The sequence below is a fragment of the Chamaea fasciata genome, unplaced genomic scaffold (assembly GCF_029207755.1).
Source record: "Chamaea fasciata isolate MVZ Bird 193981 ecotype frontalis unplaced genomic scaffold, bChaFas1.0.hap1 SCAF_12, whole genome shotgun sequence".
NCBI lineage: Eukaryota > Metazoa > Chordata > Aves > Passeriformes > Sylviidae > Chamaea > Chamaea fasciata.
In genome coordinates this window covers 4,398,428-4,413,153 of record NW_027094097.1, presented here as the reverse complement: position 1 = coordinate 4,413,153, position 14,726 = coordinate 4,398,428, and the positions used below count along the sequence as shown (strand labels likewise).

At 44.6% G+C, this 14,726-nt stretch overlaps 1 protein-coding gene across 2 annotated transcripts in view; it reads left to right on the top strand.

Annotated features, from left to right (window-relative positions):
• The window catches only part of ZNF423 (zinc finger protein 423), a 228,117-nt gene that overhangs the window by 31,084 nt on the left and 182,307 nt on the right, over positions 1-14,726 (top strand). For both annotated transcript variants that reach the window (XM_066194231.1, XM_066194232.1), the window contains exon 2: positions 11,341-11,400. In XM_066194231.1, coding sequence (XP_066050328.1) covers positions 11,341-11,400 — 60 coding nt within the window. The remainder of the gene's footprint in view (positions 1-11,340; positions 11,401-14,726) is intronic.

Sequence of the window (14,726 nt, the reverse complement as noted above, 5' to 3'; positions counted from 1 at the left end):
AAATAAGACAGACTTTACTGTTAGTGTTTAAGAGGCAGTACAGGAGAATATATTGTTTTATTATTAAAATACAATTTATGAACCAGAAACGATCATAGATGCAAATTTATACTTTGCGCATTTTTTTTTTCTTAATAAGAATATGTATATTTTCATCTGGGGAGAAAGCAGCATTAAAATGAGCGAGCCTGGGGAGTATTGCCACACACACAGGCGCACACACACACACACACACACACACACATGCTTGCATACACAAAAGAGCCACAGTGAGGGATTGCTGGAGAAACGAACTCCAACCAACGCCTGGCCAAAGCCAGCTCTCTCCAGGAAAGCTGGAGCTGGGCTGGCCACTCCTGAGCCCCTGGGATGGCCTGGAACAGCAGCAGAGTGGGAGCACTGACAGCCTGGGGTGCTCAGCTCTCCAAAACTTGGCCTTTCTGAGGAGGGGAAAAGGGGGAAATAACGCCACTCACCAGATGGGTTTTTTCAAGCCCCTGTAGCTCTAATTAAAATGGCTGGTCAGGAAAAACCTCCTCTCTTTTCCCTTTTCTGTGCTGCCTACGCTGCAAACATAGTTCACTAGTGAAACAACTTCCATGTTTGAAGGATTTGCAGTAAAAACTGGTGTATTTTTTTAGGCTGAGGTGTGGAAATCTGGTCAAAGACTTCTTTTCAGCTGTGATTAATAGCCCGGGGTGCTGAATGGGGTATTTGTGGAGGGGAGTGTGATGCTAAACAAAGTGTTTGGTGCAGCAGCTCTGCTCCTGCTGGAGCTCACTGCAGCTGGGATGAGGGCTTTAGGCGTAATGTAGTAAAACCTGCTTTGAAGAATTGTGGAATAAGAGACTAAAACTTGTGTAAGACTAGAGTTGGTTGTGTGCTTTACAATTTCATCAGTGTCCCTCAAGGTAGTTGCTTGCTGTTTAAGTAATTTTCTGTTCTTTTTATCATATTTGCAAGTGTGAATTTTTCATTGGTATTAAACCCTTCTACCTGAAACCTTAGTCTGAAGGTTGGGGTTTCCTGCCATCCGGAGCTGCTCACCTCCTGTGAAATGGAAGACGTTGCATTGGCTTCTGTTGGGTCTGGATAAAATCAATAGTGGAAAAATAGCTGTGAAGTGGAACTTGATTTATGGTGATGATGAGATGGGCTGGAGAGCTGACATCAGCTCCTTGTCAAAGGGAAGGGAAAAGGCTGCTCGCTCTCCATGGCAGTAGGGTCTGGAGGGATGTGGCTCTTGGTCTAACCACAGCAGGTGGGACAGTGTTTTAGTGATTTTTTTTTTTTTTACAGAACTGCACGTGGTCGGATGGATTTGACTAAGCAGAATGTGGAAGGGTGATCCCCATTAGTAGCAATGGGGAGCAGCCTGCAGTTTGAGGCAGGGTGTACTCAGTCTGCTGGTGTACCTAAATCTCTGTGTGCTTTACCAGAACAAGAGGTTGTGTAAGGAGTTTTGGCCCCACTGCTCATCTGCAGATCCTAGGTATCTACTTCCATTCTTCCTGGGTTTGGTTCCCATTTCCATACATCTAGATTATTTTCAGAACATTCCCCTTTCTTTATGTCATTTGCCTATATTAGGTGTTAACCTTTCAGTATTTTCATTAGGTGTCTCAATACAGGGGCCAGCACAGGTAAATTTAAGTGTCCTGCTTATAGAAAAACTTTAGAGCCCTAATATAAAAATAGTGTTCTTCCCCATATTTCCCCTGCCTTTTTTTTCTTTTCGTTTTTCTTCCCCAGAAAAGCAAAGTTTGCAATAATTCTGACTTGGTGAGACCCTGCATTCTCTGTGCAAAGCCCAGTATTTGAATTTCATGTTGCTTTTACTTGGTTTAGAAACTTCAGCCCTTTTGTAATGTTCAGGAAACAGTCAAGGCCTTTTTGGCATCCCTTTGGCCTGTGCCAATCCCTCCAGCTGAACTCTGCCATGTGCACCGTGTCTCTGCCAGCTGTAAGTGTCGGGTCTGATGTCTTCCAACACACAGCCCCATGTGTTGGCAAACACTATTTTGGGTGGTAGCTGAGATTTGTGTATCTTCACTGGGTATCTGTGCTCAGAATTGAGTTGGGGAGTAGTGGAGCCTTCACAGTACCAATTCTAAACCTCAAGTTTGGAGGAAGACATTGCAATTATTTGAGTAACACCTTTGTTATTGCACTTGCTGACCCACCTCTGGTCTGTTACTTGCATCACCACCATCATCTTGTCTTTGGGTATGCTCAGCCTGCTTTTGGCATTTCTAGCACGTCAAAGACCACTTCACAACTTGTGAATTTGACTCATGGATTTGAAGTCCTGGCCATGAATTGTAGAGGTGTTAATCTTCCCTTTCTCTGCTTTACTTGCTTCGGTTTGGTAGGGTTTCAACACGTAAATGTTTCTGTCATCCAGCTGCATTACAAATGGAACAAGAATATTTAAACCCTTGGTTGCTGAAGTAAAATCTGTGATTTTATGAAAGATGTGGAGAATGCTGGATTCACCTGTTTTGTTTCACTTGAGCTTTAAAGTGCCTGCTTACTCATAGTAGATCTATTTTTGAACGAAGGTGCAGACACTATGGTGACAGTTGCCTTAGAAATGCATATAACAATGCAGAGAGGAGGGTGCCCACAGGCAGCCGGTTCTTGCTGTCCCCTGTCCCTGTCCACAGGGACTGGCCACCCTGCACCCCATCTCCTTGTGTATCTCCACCTCCCTCACCACCCCTGCCTGCGTGTGCTGTGGGCTGGGGCTCAGCCCAACTGGGGCAGGTGAGGGCAGGGACTCTGGGCGCTCCCATCCGTTTCCAGTGGAGCTCAGGGCAGATGGCGGGTCTGGGGGTGCAGGAGGTCAGTGGGAGGTCTGTGCCAGGTCATCAGCAGGATGGGTTGCTTGAGCTGGGTGGGGTGCACTCCACCGGTCTTATGGTCAGGCAAACTCCAAGCAGAAATAGCAGAAGAAACCTCTAAATTCCTGAACATTTCACAGATTAAATACCACGCATTGTAATTAAAAGGAAAAAAAAATCCCCCTCACCCTTTGGGGATTAACATTTGATGACAAGCTGTAAGAACCGCCAGTGAGAGTATTGATCCCAAATGTATCATGGGGTGTCTGTAGCCCCAGTTTTAAGAACTACAACCTTAATGCATTGCATGTATAAGATGTTGATCTTGACGGCAACCTGAAACATTGACTGCATTTTATTACACCTAACCCTCGTATTTATTTACATAATAGATTTGGATGGGAAATATCTGTCTCCAGTGAAGTATGTGAATTAGAAACACAAAAACTAAATATGAGCACTGGGAATAAACACACCCTGGCTTGTGAGTCAGGTGTGCAGTCTGTGGGAAGGGCTGTGATTAGCCATTATGTATGTCCTACAGTCTTTCTCGTCTTCCCGAGATGTGATTTTTATTTACAAGGCTCCCTTTCTCTGGCTGCAGTTCCATTAAGTTTTGCTGTAGTGTTGGAAGAGGCAGGCCCGTTAGCAGCACACAGATTTACTGTGCGAGTTTAAGCTAATGGATACTTATCAGGCAGGCTGTATTTGGTGATCGTCCATCATTTGCTCATTAAACAGTGTATCTAAGTGATTCTCATTTCCTCCCTGCCATGTCTGGAAAGGAGGAAACTAGACACATTACGATGGAATATTAATGTCCTGGAGGATTTAGCCACCCATAATTAGATCTCCTTTGCATAAACCTGCTAGTGCTACCTTATTTTGTTGTTTATCTTGTTCTCCTTAATCACCTTCACATCTTTTTCTGCTCCTAACGATCTTTTTTTTCAGTTTCCCTTTGTAATTCTGTCCCATTTGTCTCATCCTTCTTCCTTTTTTTTTTTTTCCTTTTTCTTTCTTTCTTTTTTTTTTTCTTCTTTTCCTTGACCTAGTGAGCACAGCAGTCTGGGTTTCCCCACTCCTCCCTCCTTCACACAAAAAGGCTGACTTTGCCAGCAAAACCCACAGTCTCTGCCAAGCCCTATTACTGACTTTGGAGAAAAGCAGCTAGAGAACTTGTGCAAATTTAGGCTCTGAACTAGCTAAATAAGCCATGTCAGTAAACCCTCTTGTCTTATTCCCTGGCCTGCTGGCTCATGAAAGGACTAATACATAACGGCCCTATTTAAGGTGGAAAAAACCCTTGCTGGCCAAGGGCCACCAATGGCTGGATCAGCTGCTCACTCAGGAGAGAACGGGGAGGTGGCTCTGGAGCTGTGGGCGATTGTGCCGAGGACTGTGCACGGTTCCCATGGGGGATCCCGGGGTTAGGGCATGGGCAGGGAATACACCATCGCCTCTCTGGGGATGCCCTGGTGTCCCAGTGCTCCTTCCCACCAACCACCAGGGCCAAGCGTTACTACAGCTGAATGGAACTGGTCACACAAACAAGCAAAACGCCTTGTAAACACGGGCAAACTTGAGAGGAATCTTCTGGTGAAGTTGATTTTCCAAGGGGTGCAAATTGGCTCGAGTGGCTGGCACAAAGCACAGCCAGCAGCTTCTGCCAGGTACCTTGTCACTCCCCTGAATGTTGGTACGAAGGCGCCCGGGGGATTTCCCTCTCCTTTCTAGCTGCAAGGTACCGTAAATGCGTCGGGATACACTCACAGGCATCCAGCCTCGGCGGACTGGCAAAGCCCCTCCAAACTTCCCATTTTGCTGCTGAATGTCAGGGTTTCTCTGTGCTCCGCGGCGGGCGAAAGCCCCAGCTGCTGACAAAGAGGGGCAGGCCGGCTCCCGGAGGAGGCGATGCCTGGCTCGGGGCCGGCTCTGCGCCCTGCAGCGCTCCCGGGCAGCGGCTGCAGCTCTGCCGCAGCGCCGCTGCATTTGATAACAAATGGGGCTGCTTCTCGTGCTGCTGCTTCCCTCCTGCTGCAGATTTCGGTGTTTTGCAGACTCTTTTCTCACCGATATGATGGAGAATCTTATCAGGGAACATCTAAGGAGGAGAGTGGGAAAGCCTCACAGCAAAGCGGGAGGTGATGTGAACGGGAGGGGTTGGCTGGCTTCTGCTCAGAGTAGCCATTTCCAAACCTTCACCCTGTTCGTTGTGGTGGCGGCTCCCGGGGCTGTGCAGGGCTGACCCTCTCTGGGCACCAGGCTCCCTGGAGCAGAGGTGCTCTCCTCTTTCAGCTTGAGGTATCAGCCTGTCCGCACCTCTCCAAAGGATGGGCTCTAGATGCACACGGAAAATACCAGGCTATTTAAAGTGCAAAGGTTGTTCACACCCTTTGTGCTCCTGCCATGCCAAGCAGCTGGAAAGTGGCTGCTTTACAATCCCCAGTCCACAAAGTTTTGAGCATCCGCAGCTCCCTTTGACTCTGTGGAAATGGAAGCTGCTCTGCATTTTGCAGGATTAAGAGCACTGTATCAAATCCCAGGCTGCCAGTGCTGTGGGATGAGTCGTGGCACATGAATGGTGGTCGGATGGGGCTATTCTGTGTCCTGTGCTGATTTGGGAGCATGTAATTGCATGTGATGGGAGGGATGGAGCAAAGGCTGGCTAGGACAGCGCAGAGTTGTGTGTCTGAAAGTGGCAAAGGAGCCTGAAGATTAGAGAAGATCATGGAGCTTCTGCATGTGAGCAGTGCTAGCTAGGGCAGGAATAGATGTGATTAATGTGTGACTGGCTTACGATGCGGCTTGGTGCTGGAGTATTTCTCTAGAGGGAAAGCTGTGAGTCTTGACACGTACATTACAGCTAATACACAGGCATCAGTGAGACTTCCCTGGGTTTATCTGAGAGTTCTGTCACCAACTAAATCTAACAAAATCCTCCGAGCTAAAAAAAGTGGCACCAGCATTTTGTGCATTCGAGGTATTTTGTGCCTGATGTTTTCTAAGATTGCTGGCAGGTGAGGGAGTGGCCCTGATCCTGAATGCAGGATTGGTAACAGCCCTGATTCAGAAAAGTACCCCCATCAGCTGTGGGACCTGCTTCTAACCCATCAGATTCCTCAGCAGTTCCTCACGCTCTCACGTTCCTGACGTTTTCGTTAGAGAACTATGGTGTTTTTATATTATGGGAAGTGTTAAACTGGTCCTTGTGGTCCTTGAAGCCTGTGTAATAGGATAAGGGAGCATACACATGCCATCTGAATTACTGAGGGGCTGTTGCTCACTTGTGAAGCTTGATTGCATCTAGAAATCAACATTTGGTGCAGAAGCATCTTACTTTGATAAGGTTAACTTCTTTCCTGGGAGTGATAAAGTGTTAAATAAGCACTGTGACTGTGAATGGAGTTCAGGTAACGGTAGCCCCATAAATAGATGTTCTCACTCTTAGGGGAATGAAGGCTGAATCCTTTCAGAAGTTTCTCTGAGCACAAAGAACTGAAATCTTTGAGCCTGCAGCACTCATGACCTAGCAATTAAATAAGCATCCTTGGAGAACATCTGAGAGGAGCGGGCAAAATGCAAATATTTGGCATGTGCAGGAGTGCTGTATTGTGATGTTGCCATTGCCCACACTTCTTCCCTATGTCGGCTGTGCGCTTGTTCTGGCTCTCGCATTTGGGCCTCACAGTCAGCTGGATCAGAACAGAGATCTTCTGCAGGCAGGACGGCAGGGAGTCCCCCTGGGCTGGGGCAGAACAGGGAGGGGAGGCAGATGTGCCAGCAGTGACCTCCCTGTGCCAGGCCTCGGGTGGGCAGTCCTCACATGCCGTCTGTGTGGACTGTGCCGTCTTTTCAGCTGACTAACAATAAGAATTTCTGCCAGACCAATGCTATTTTCAAGTCAAACCCAGCCTTCCTGAAAGGTGTCAGCTTCCCTAGATTTCAGCAAAGACACAGATGTTGTAGCAGGCACACACTTTGGTGAGGTACCTATAACTGCCTCATGATCATCACCCTGAAGGATGTAGCTAAAAAAGTCTCTTTTTATTTGCAGTATTTTATCTCTGTGTGCTGGCAAATACTATGGATCATTCACAAAAGAGAAGTAAAATAAGTTAATGCTTTAAAAATAGAGATAGAGTGCTGTGAGTGTTGATATTGAGGTATAGTACTGGACTTTGAAACTTTTCTTTTTAATAAACTACATAGCGATTTTGGCAGGAAGTCATGTGTACCTTCTCTGTTGGTCTGTGTGTTGCACTGTGAGTGTTGTGCCAAAGACACGTGGAGTTGAGTGGGACCAAACTTTTGTTCTCTTGCTGTATTGTCTCTGTATTACTGAAGAAGTAAAAATGCACTTTTCCAAAGCATTTTAAGGTGATCATTCTGATGGACAGAGCAAATAGAGATCAGAGTAAGAGTGTACTTCCATAGCAACTTCTGTGTTCCAACCATGGCTTAACGTGCAAGCACACCAGGTAAATTGGGCAGAAAACAGGCTGAGTTTGTGAAAGAAAATGGGAAGAATCCAATCCAGCAAAAGACCATGTGAAGTACATCTGTGAACATTCTGCCTACAGCTTAACATCAGTGACTTTGTGTGTCTTCATTTTCAACGGCTGGTATGAAATGCCTCGAAAATTTCAGAATTGCTGAGCCTTCACCATCTTGTCACCAGGTTCCTTGAAAAGTAGTTAGAATTGATACGAGATCTCTAGTTGCTTTGGAAAATCAGGGATCTCAGTCTTGAATGGTGCTGCTGTGTCCTGTGGTTTTCCCAAGCTGCAGAGTGTTTCATGCACATGGGTGGCTCCTGCCCATGCTGAACATCAGCCTTGTGGACTTGGGTGTCCGCACATTCAGGGTGATTAACTAGCACAGATAGAAGTGTCTAGTCCTTGACTTTGATAGTTAGGAGTATGTCTGGCATGTCTCAGAAAAAGTATTTTCCTGCTGATGAAATGGGAGTTGTTGCTCTGCAGTCTATTTTGAGAGCGATTGTGTTGAATTCTTTGTATCTCTTCCCTGGCTTTGTTTTGCCCATTACCACAAGTTAAGTAACAGCATCTACACAGTGAATGTTGATACACGTGATCACCTGAGCCAACCTAGGTTTCAAGTAATGATGACAAAAACATTAAGAAACTGAAAATTCAGCTGAAGTGAATCATTCTCAGCTAATATTATGGACTAAGGGTGTTTTTGACTTTGTTCTCAGTAGTGACACATGGAAATCCCTTCAGAGCCATAGTGACCAAATCTGTTCTGGGTCCACTAATGCCCTGCCAGGGAGGCCTTGCCAAGTCCTAAGGCAGTGTCTTGGGGGCCTGTCCCTAGATGAGGGTCTGTGGGACTTCTCTGCCCTCTGTGAACAGCATCATGTCCCCAGATCTCCAACCAGCCTGGGAAGCCTCTTCCTGCTTCCTTATAGCTCCAGCAACAGATATGTGCAACTGAGCAAATTTCAGCTGCAAAAGCTTGGCCGTTGAAGTTGATTTTAGGAGGAAGAAAACATTATATTTCCTTGTGACTTCCATGGCTTCTCCTCACTGCTGTGGTTGAGGAAAAGCCAGCAGTGACACCACTTCAAATGCTGGCTCCTTAAATAACCATTTATATCCAGAAGATTAGGCAGCCACAGAGGAACCTTGCAGCTCTTGGTTTTATGCCCATTTTGGAGAGGGAGCAGAAGCACGTGGAGTTTAGTGTCTCCCTACAATTACACTTGCTGTCTGTGATAAAGCCTGATCACTTATTTTTTGCTTCAGCTTCACAGATGCCATTTCCCAACAAACCTTTGGTGCTTCTTAATTGGTGTATAGACATAGTCTTTTGGTCCTCCTTTTCTGGATGTGGCTGCTTTTGCTCCTGGTTTCTCTCTGCCCACTGTCTAGCTGGATGGATGGATGGATGGATGGATGGATGGATGGATGGATGGATGGATGGATGGATGGGCAGGTGAGGATCAAGCGCTTGAGTCAGTTGATACTGCAATTCCTCTTGAAATAGACTTGGCTGCTACTTTTCCTTATGGTTTAGCCTCTGAATGATGATGTTTGCTTAAAAGAGTTAGAGGAAAAAGTGGAAAAGCAAAGGGAAAGGTGGTGGTAGAGTTGTGAGCAGCAGCAGCTGCAGGGCGCTGTGTCTGTGCCTAAGCTCAGGAGGCTCCATCCCACTGGCCTCCTCTTTCCATGGATATGCAGCACTGTCAGCTCTGTGGTGGGTCTGTGCAAACAGAGGGGGAGAACCTGAAACATGACTGCAATAATATAAAGTGAATTTCAGTGCCGTTGCCTCCACGTGAATGTTCTCTGTCCCCTTTTCAGTCATTAGGGAGCAAAGCAAATTAATGCCAACAGAGGCTGATTCAAACCTTTGCCGTCATTTAAGGGAGTCCAAAAACCGTGGTTTTGTTACGTGCTGGAGCCAGCTGCCCTAGAGCAGCTCAAGGGCTGGAGCAGTCTTTGGTGTTTAACCAACATGAAAGTCAGTGTGTTGCTAAAATTGTCAATGACCAGTGCAGATCCATATACTACTCCTTGAGTAGGACCAAATCCATCTCTTAGGTATTTTTAGCAGACTGCGTTTTTTAAAATCTCTCTTTCCAAGACAAAATGTAAAGAAATTTAAAAAACCCCTCAGCATAAAAGTAGTAATATAAAAAACTCTCCAAGCAAAACAACCAAAAAGTAGTCAAGGATAAAATAAAATTAAAACTAAAACATTCCCCTTGTCTGATTTGTGTAAGGTACACAAATTTCCAACTTGTCTTATTTAGTTTTGGAACAAAAACCCCTCCCAGGCGCATATAGATTTTGATGTTAAAATGAGACATGCATTTGTGTAAGACTGAAATGGTATTTCAGATAACTGCATCCAGAGCTTTTCTATTAAGAGATGGGTCAGGATGGGAACAAGATGGTGGCTTGCAGAACACAAAATGGTAGGTGAGCCCTCAGGAGGGAGCACGCGCCAGCCAAGCCGTCTCTGCCACCGTCAGGGAATAGGACCAATAATGGCTTCAATAAGCTTCTAGCTTTGCCTCTTGTTTTTCCTCTGTCATCCTGGAATTTAATATTATGTGACATGGCCTTTATGCTAACATAGATTCTGATAAAAGTATAGCCGAGTCTCAAGTATGATTTCTCCAAAGAAATGGCTGAATTTCATGTCCCTCCATTAGTAAACACACAGATTTAAGAAACCCTGAGTGGTGCCATTCTGTGGAGCACACATTTTTCTATGGTTTGGACATAAATTTACATTTGTCAAGGCACTGCCTATGTAAATTATATTCTCTGTTCCTAATGCCATGTGATGTTACCACTAACATCAACTTGATGCCAGAATTCTGCACTGGATTGGGGGGAAAAATGTGAGGAAAGCATAAAATCGAGACTTTTGTGATGCAAATGTCAGTGTAAGTATTCACTGGAGCAGGTTGGCCTGAGCATGCAGGGCTGGTCAACAGGGGCTGTGCTTGTGGCTTTGCAATATGGTTTGGATTCCAGTCGCAGAATTCTCTAGAATGTACATTTGAATCCAGCATAACGTAGATGAAAGGGTGAGCGGTTCTTCAGTGCATGGAGTAAATAATATTAATCAGAAAATAAAGGCCTATAATTTAAATTTGTTTGGTGTCAGGGTGACAGAGTGGGCAGGTGATGATGATCAACTTTTGCAATTCAAAAGAAGAATTTCTGCAGTTACTGCTTTCAAATGCCCAGTCTGACATTAGTATAACCAGCACTGATTTCAGTAACAGCAGGATCAGGCACTTCTTTGCCCGGCTTGTTGTTGGCTGTTCTCTTAGTTATTTTGAAGAATGTAAGAATCAAGTGGCGTTTTTATAATTCGTGACAGGCAGAAGGTTTTAGCTATGTCACTAGCAAGTGCTGAGCACTGGCTCTGACAGCCTTCACAGCAACAACAAACCTTAAAAGCAGTTATTTGTGGCTGCCAAATCACAGAACATGGTTTACATCAAAATAATATTTTTTAATTCTGAAAAATCCCTGAAGATATCACTGGGTTCTGAACATGGCAGATGTGTTAGTAGGATGACATAAGTCAGGCAATTTTCCCTTCACAGGACAGTTTTTTACTATGATCTGTTGAAACATCCATTTCAAAAACAACATCTATATTTACAATGGCAATTTTACACATGCAAGATGTGACTGTACAACATTTCAAATATGAATACTTACCAGGTAGTGGTGTTTAAACACCTATTAAAGTTTCACACGAACTTACTGCCACCCATTCAGGGAGAAACTGCAAACACAAATCCCATATTTAGGTTTAAAAGTAGGAAAAATCTCTTTACTAAATTTCCACCTTATGAATTATTTTATAGAAAGCAGTAAGTTCTTTTCCAGCAGCGGAGAAGTCTGTTTTAATACTTAATGTCATAGTGGACCTAGTTTTCTGATGACTTTGCTTTCCAGTTGGTTTGCTTTAGCAATCACAACTTATTTTTGTTCTTTTTCAGTTGAAGAGGGTGAATCTTCAGATTTTGCATTGACCTGGGACTCGTCAGTGACTCAATCAGGTAAATATTTTAGGTTCTTCTGATTGCAAAAACTGCCAGAAAGCTGCCAGGCTTTTTACAGGAACTGTATTTTGTATGTCACATTCCTGTCTCAAATCCAAGACTACCCACTGCAACACAATTTTTATATCAGTTCCATATGGTCAATAAAATCTATTACACACAGAGACTAATATACTCTTATCCTCCAGAGACCCATTCTTTCTTCTTGTGGGCACACTGAAACGGGTTGTGATTTCTCCAGTATAACCACTTTGAAGTTTTCTGCAATGGGCACTGTTACACATTCATTCCAATCTAATTACATAAAAGCTGCTTTAATAGGAATTTTAAGCCTCGGTCTCAACTGGAATGTGTGTATTTCTCCTCTCGGAGGAAATTGGAGAGTACTGTCAGGACTGGAGAATAAAAGTGGTACATTGCCATGGTAGAGAGATTGAAAATTTAAACGAGCTTTTGGTCTGCTTGACAGTAATAAACATGTGTCTGAGGCTCGTTCATCCGTGTTAGGTCAATAATTTGAATAAAAAGAGGATAAATCAAGTTTGTCTGTGTAATATGTATTGATAACACAAGCATGAAGGTAAAATGTCAGATTAGTTTGTGTTTAAAGTAATTAGCCACATCTCAGTCACTGTGCCCCATGTAAAGATAATTTGCTGTCTGTTTTTAACGTTTATGAGATGCTCAGAGTATTCTTGATTTTGAAGCCAGTAAGTCTATTTCTGTGCTCTCTCCACATTGGACTGTGCAATGGTATTCTCTTAAAAGCTCACCAATGATATGAAAAGAGCTGACAAACTGAGCAGCAATATGAAAACCAACAATGGTGTTGCATTCCTGGTTAGACGGGTTTTGTAAGAGTCACGGGGAGCCCGGCTCCCAGGAGACTCTTTCTCACCAAAGTGAGCATCTGTCTGGTGTCGAAGGCACAAACTGCCTTTGTGTGGCACTTTGTGCCTGGAGCTTTGTACCCGCTGCGCTCTCACATGCATCTTCTGGGGCACTGGGTGCATCTTCTCTGGGCACTCTGGCTGTTTGGAGGGGTTTGCGTTTTCACTAGTCTTTGATAGCAAATATTGCTGCTGCTGCTGCTGCTGCTGCTGCTGCAAACCCCCAGCTGTGATGTCGAAGGCCCCTTTGTGCCTGGAGCTAACGGTGCATGAAAAGAGCGCTCGCCAGCTCTCTTGCTTGACCTTCATCTCAAACAGCACTGGAGTGGAGTTACCGGTGTTATCTATCACAAGTCTGCAAGTGTATTAAATTCAAAATGGGCTGTGGTTCAAAACAATGCAAAAAACCCCACCAAAATTCTGTGCACAGCAGAGTTAACTTGGGGTTGGTGTTGGAGATTATGCCTTAAGTAAAAGACAGACTGTGAAAGGCACGTGCCAAATTAGTTGAGTCTCCATTTTTCTTCATTTACTCCCACAATTACAGCTCTCATTCAAGACGTCGGATGTGGGAGAAAATGTATTGTATGCATGATTTATGGCAGCTTTAGGAAAACGTGTGTTAATTGGGGGATTTTCTTCTTAATACATTTAGTAGCTACAGATGTCAATCTTGTATGTATATAAAGATGTAATATCCTATCTGGTCCAGTTGGGATGCAGTAAATGGGACACAAGTTGCAGGTTGGAATGTGATTGAGGAACTACAGAGAAAAAGCATAAAAAGCCCAAGTTTGTGGTGGTGTGGCTGCGTGGAGTCACTGGCTCTTGTGTGGTGTGGCTCCACAGCTATATTCAGTAACTGAAACCAGTCCCTCAGTCCCAGTGTGCGAGACTTTCATTATGTTCTTTTATGATCTTCCTGTTTGCATTAGCTTCAGTAGTGTGATGTTGAAGTTCAATAAAGGGTGAAAAAACATGCTTCAATTTCTTGTTTCATGCCCCTTCCTTCCCTGGCCCAAAATGACAAAATTGCCTCCCCTTCCTTGACTCCCCCAAAAGGGAAAAAAACCCCCAAAGGCCAAACCTGGGACTTGTTAACTCTGAAACATTTGCCAGATGTTTCAAATTAACATATTTCTCTCCCTCTTTCTCCTGTATGTGTTTGTACATCTCTGTGTGTGTGCAAACACATACAAAATGACTTCTGAAAAATTCTGTTGGCACTCTGCACAGCTGCTGTGGTCTGGGGGAGTCATGGTCCCAGGTTTGTGTGGTATGTAGGAACAGCAAGAGCTGTTACAGGTAGAATGTAAACTTTAAACTTCTTAAAAATATATAAATATATTTTTCTAGGAGCGAAATAATTATATAGGTGTGTGGAAAAAAAAGGAGCTTTTGCTGCTAGATTGTGGAAAGAAGGAGCTTTTGCTGCTCTATTTTATTTTGTTCATCTAACCAGTAGAAGCTATTCTGGAAATATTTTTTCTCTGCAGTCATGGATCTTGTCTAGGTGGCTCTGATGTCCTTGGTGTGCCAAACACGGGGCTGCAAGCTCAGGGTCTCCTGGGAGAGCTTCTCTGCTCCTGACACGTACTGAGGCTGCACAGCCTGAGCATCCCTGACCAGAGCATGGCACTGGGCAAGGGGCTGCTCATGGGAGCTGCTTAGTGCAGGCCGTGAAAATTTGGCTGTGAGCACCATGGCAAAGAAGTCCTGTGCTCAGGTGGGCCTGTTTGGTGATGGCTTAGTACAGGACCATCCTTTTTTCTCTGCAGAGTGTGTGCACAAGTTGCCGTCTGCTCTGGCCCAACTGCTCATTCCTGGTAAAATCTGCCAAGGCAAAACGCTTTGCAAGAATTCAACCCGTGATGTAGTTGCACTGAGGAAATTATTCCAGAACTTCAAATACAGCTAGAAATAGTTTACTTTATTTTTTTTCTTTAATAACAATAACTTAAAGGCTGTACATTATAACTTAGAGAACCAAAAAAACATAGAAGAGACACAGGCTACCCTTGCACCAGGGTGAATAATCTGAGTGTCCACCAGTACTGTTTAACAATGGGCATATAGCAAATTTCCTTCCTCTTCAGGTTTTGTCAACATCTTTCCCTTAATGTAAAAGGAAGAAAAAAAGCTTTTCCTTTCCTCTCTTAATTCAAGGACTTAATTTGTTGTCAAATAGCTGGTCGGGCGTGTTTTGCTGCCCAAGAGGCAGAGATGTTTTCTGCTCCAGAGGAACAGTGTAGCTGAGTACTTCTTGCCCCTGCTTTCCCCTGCTCCCAACAGCATGTGCTGCCCTTGCAGCCTGTCTGTCCTGCTCCAAAAGTGTCCCTGGGGCTGGACTGGGCAGGGCTGCTGGGGGCCAGGCAAGTGCCCGCCTCTGCTCTGCAAAAGGGGTTCAGGCTTTTTCGAGGCCAATGTGAAAAT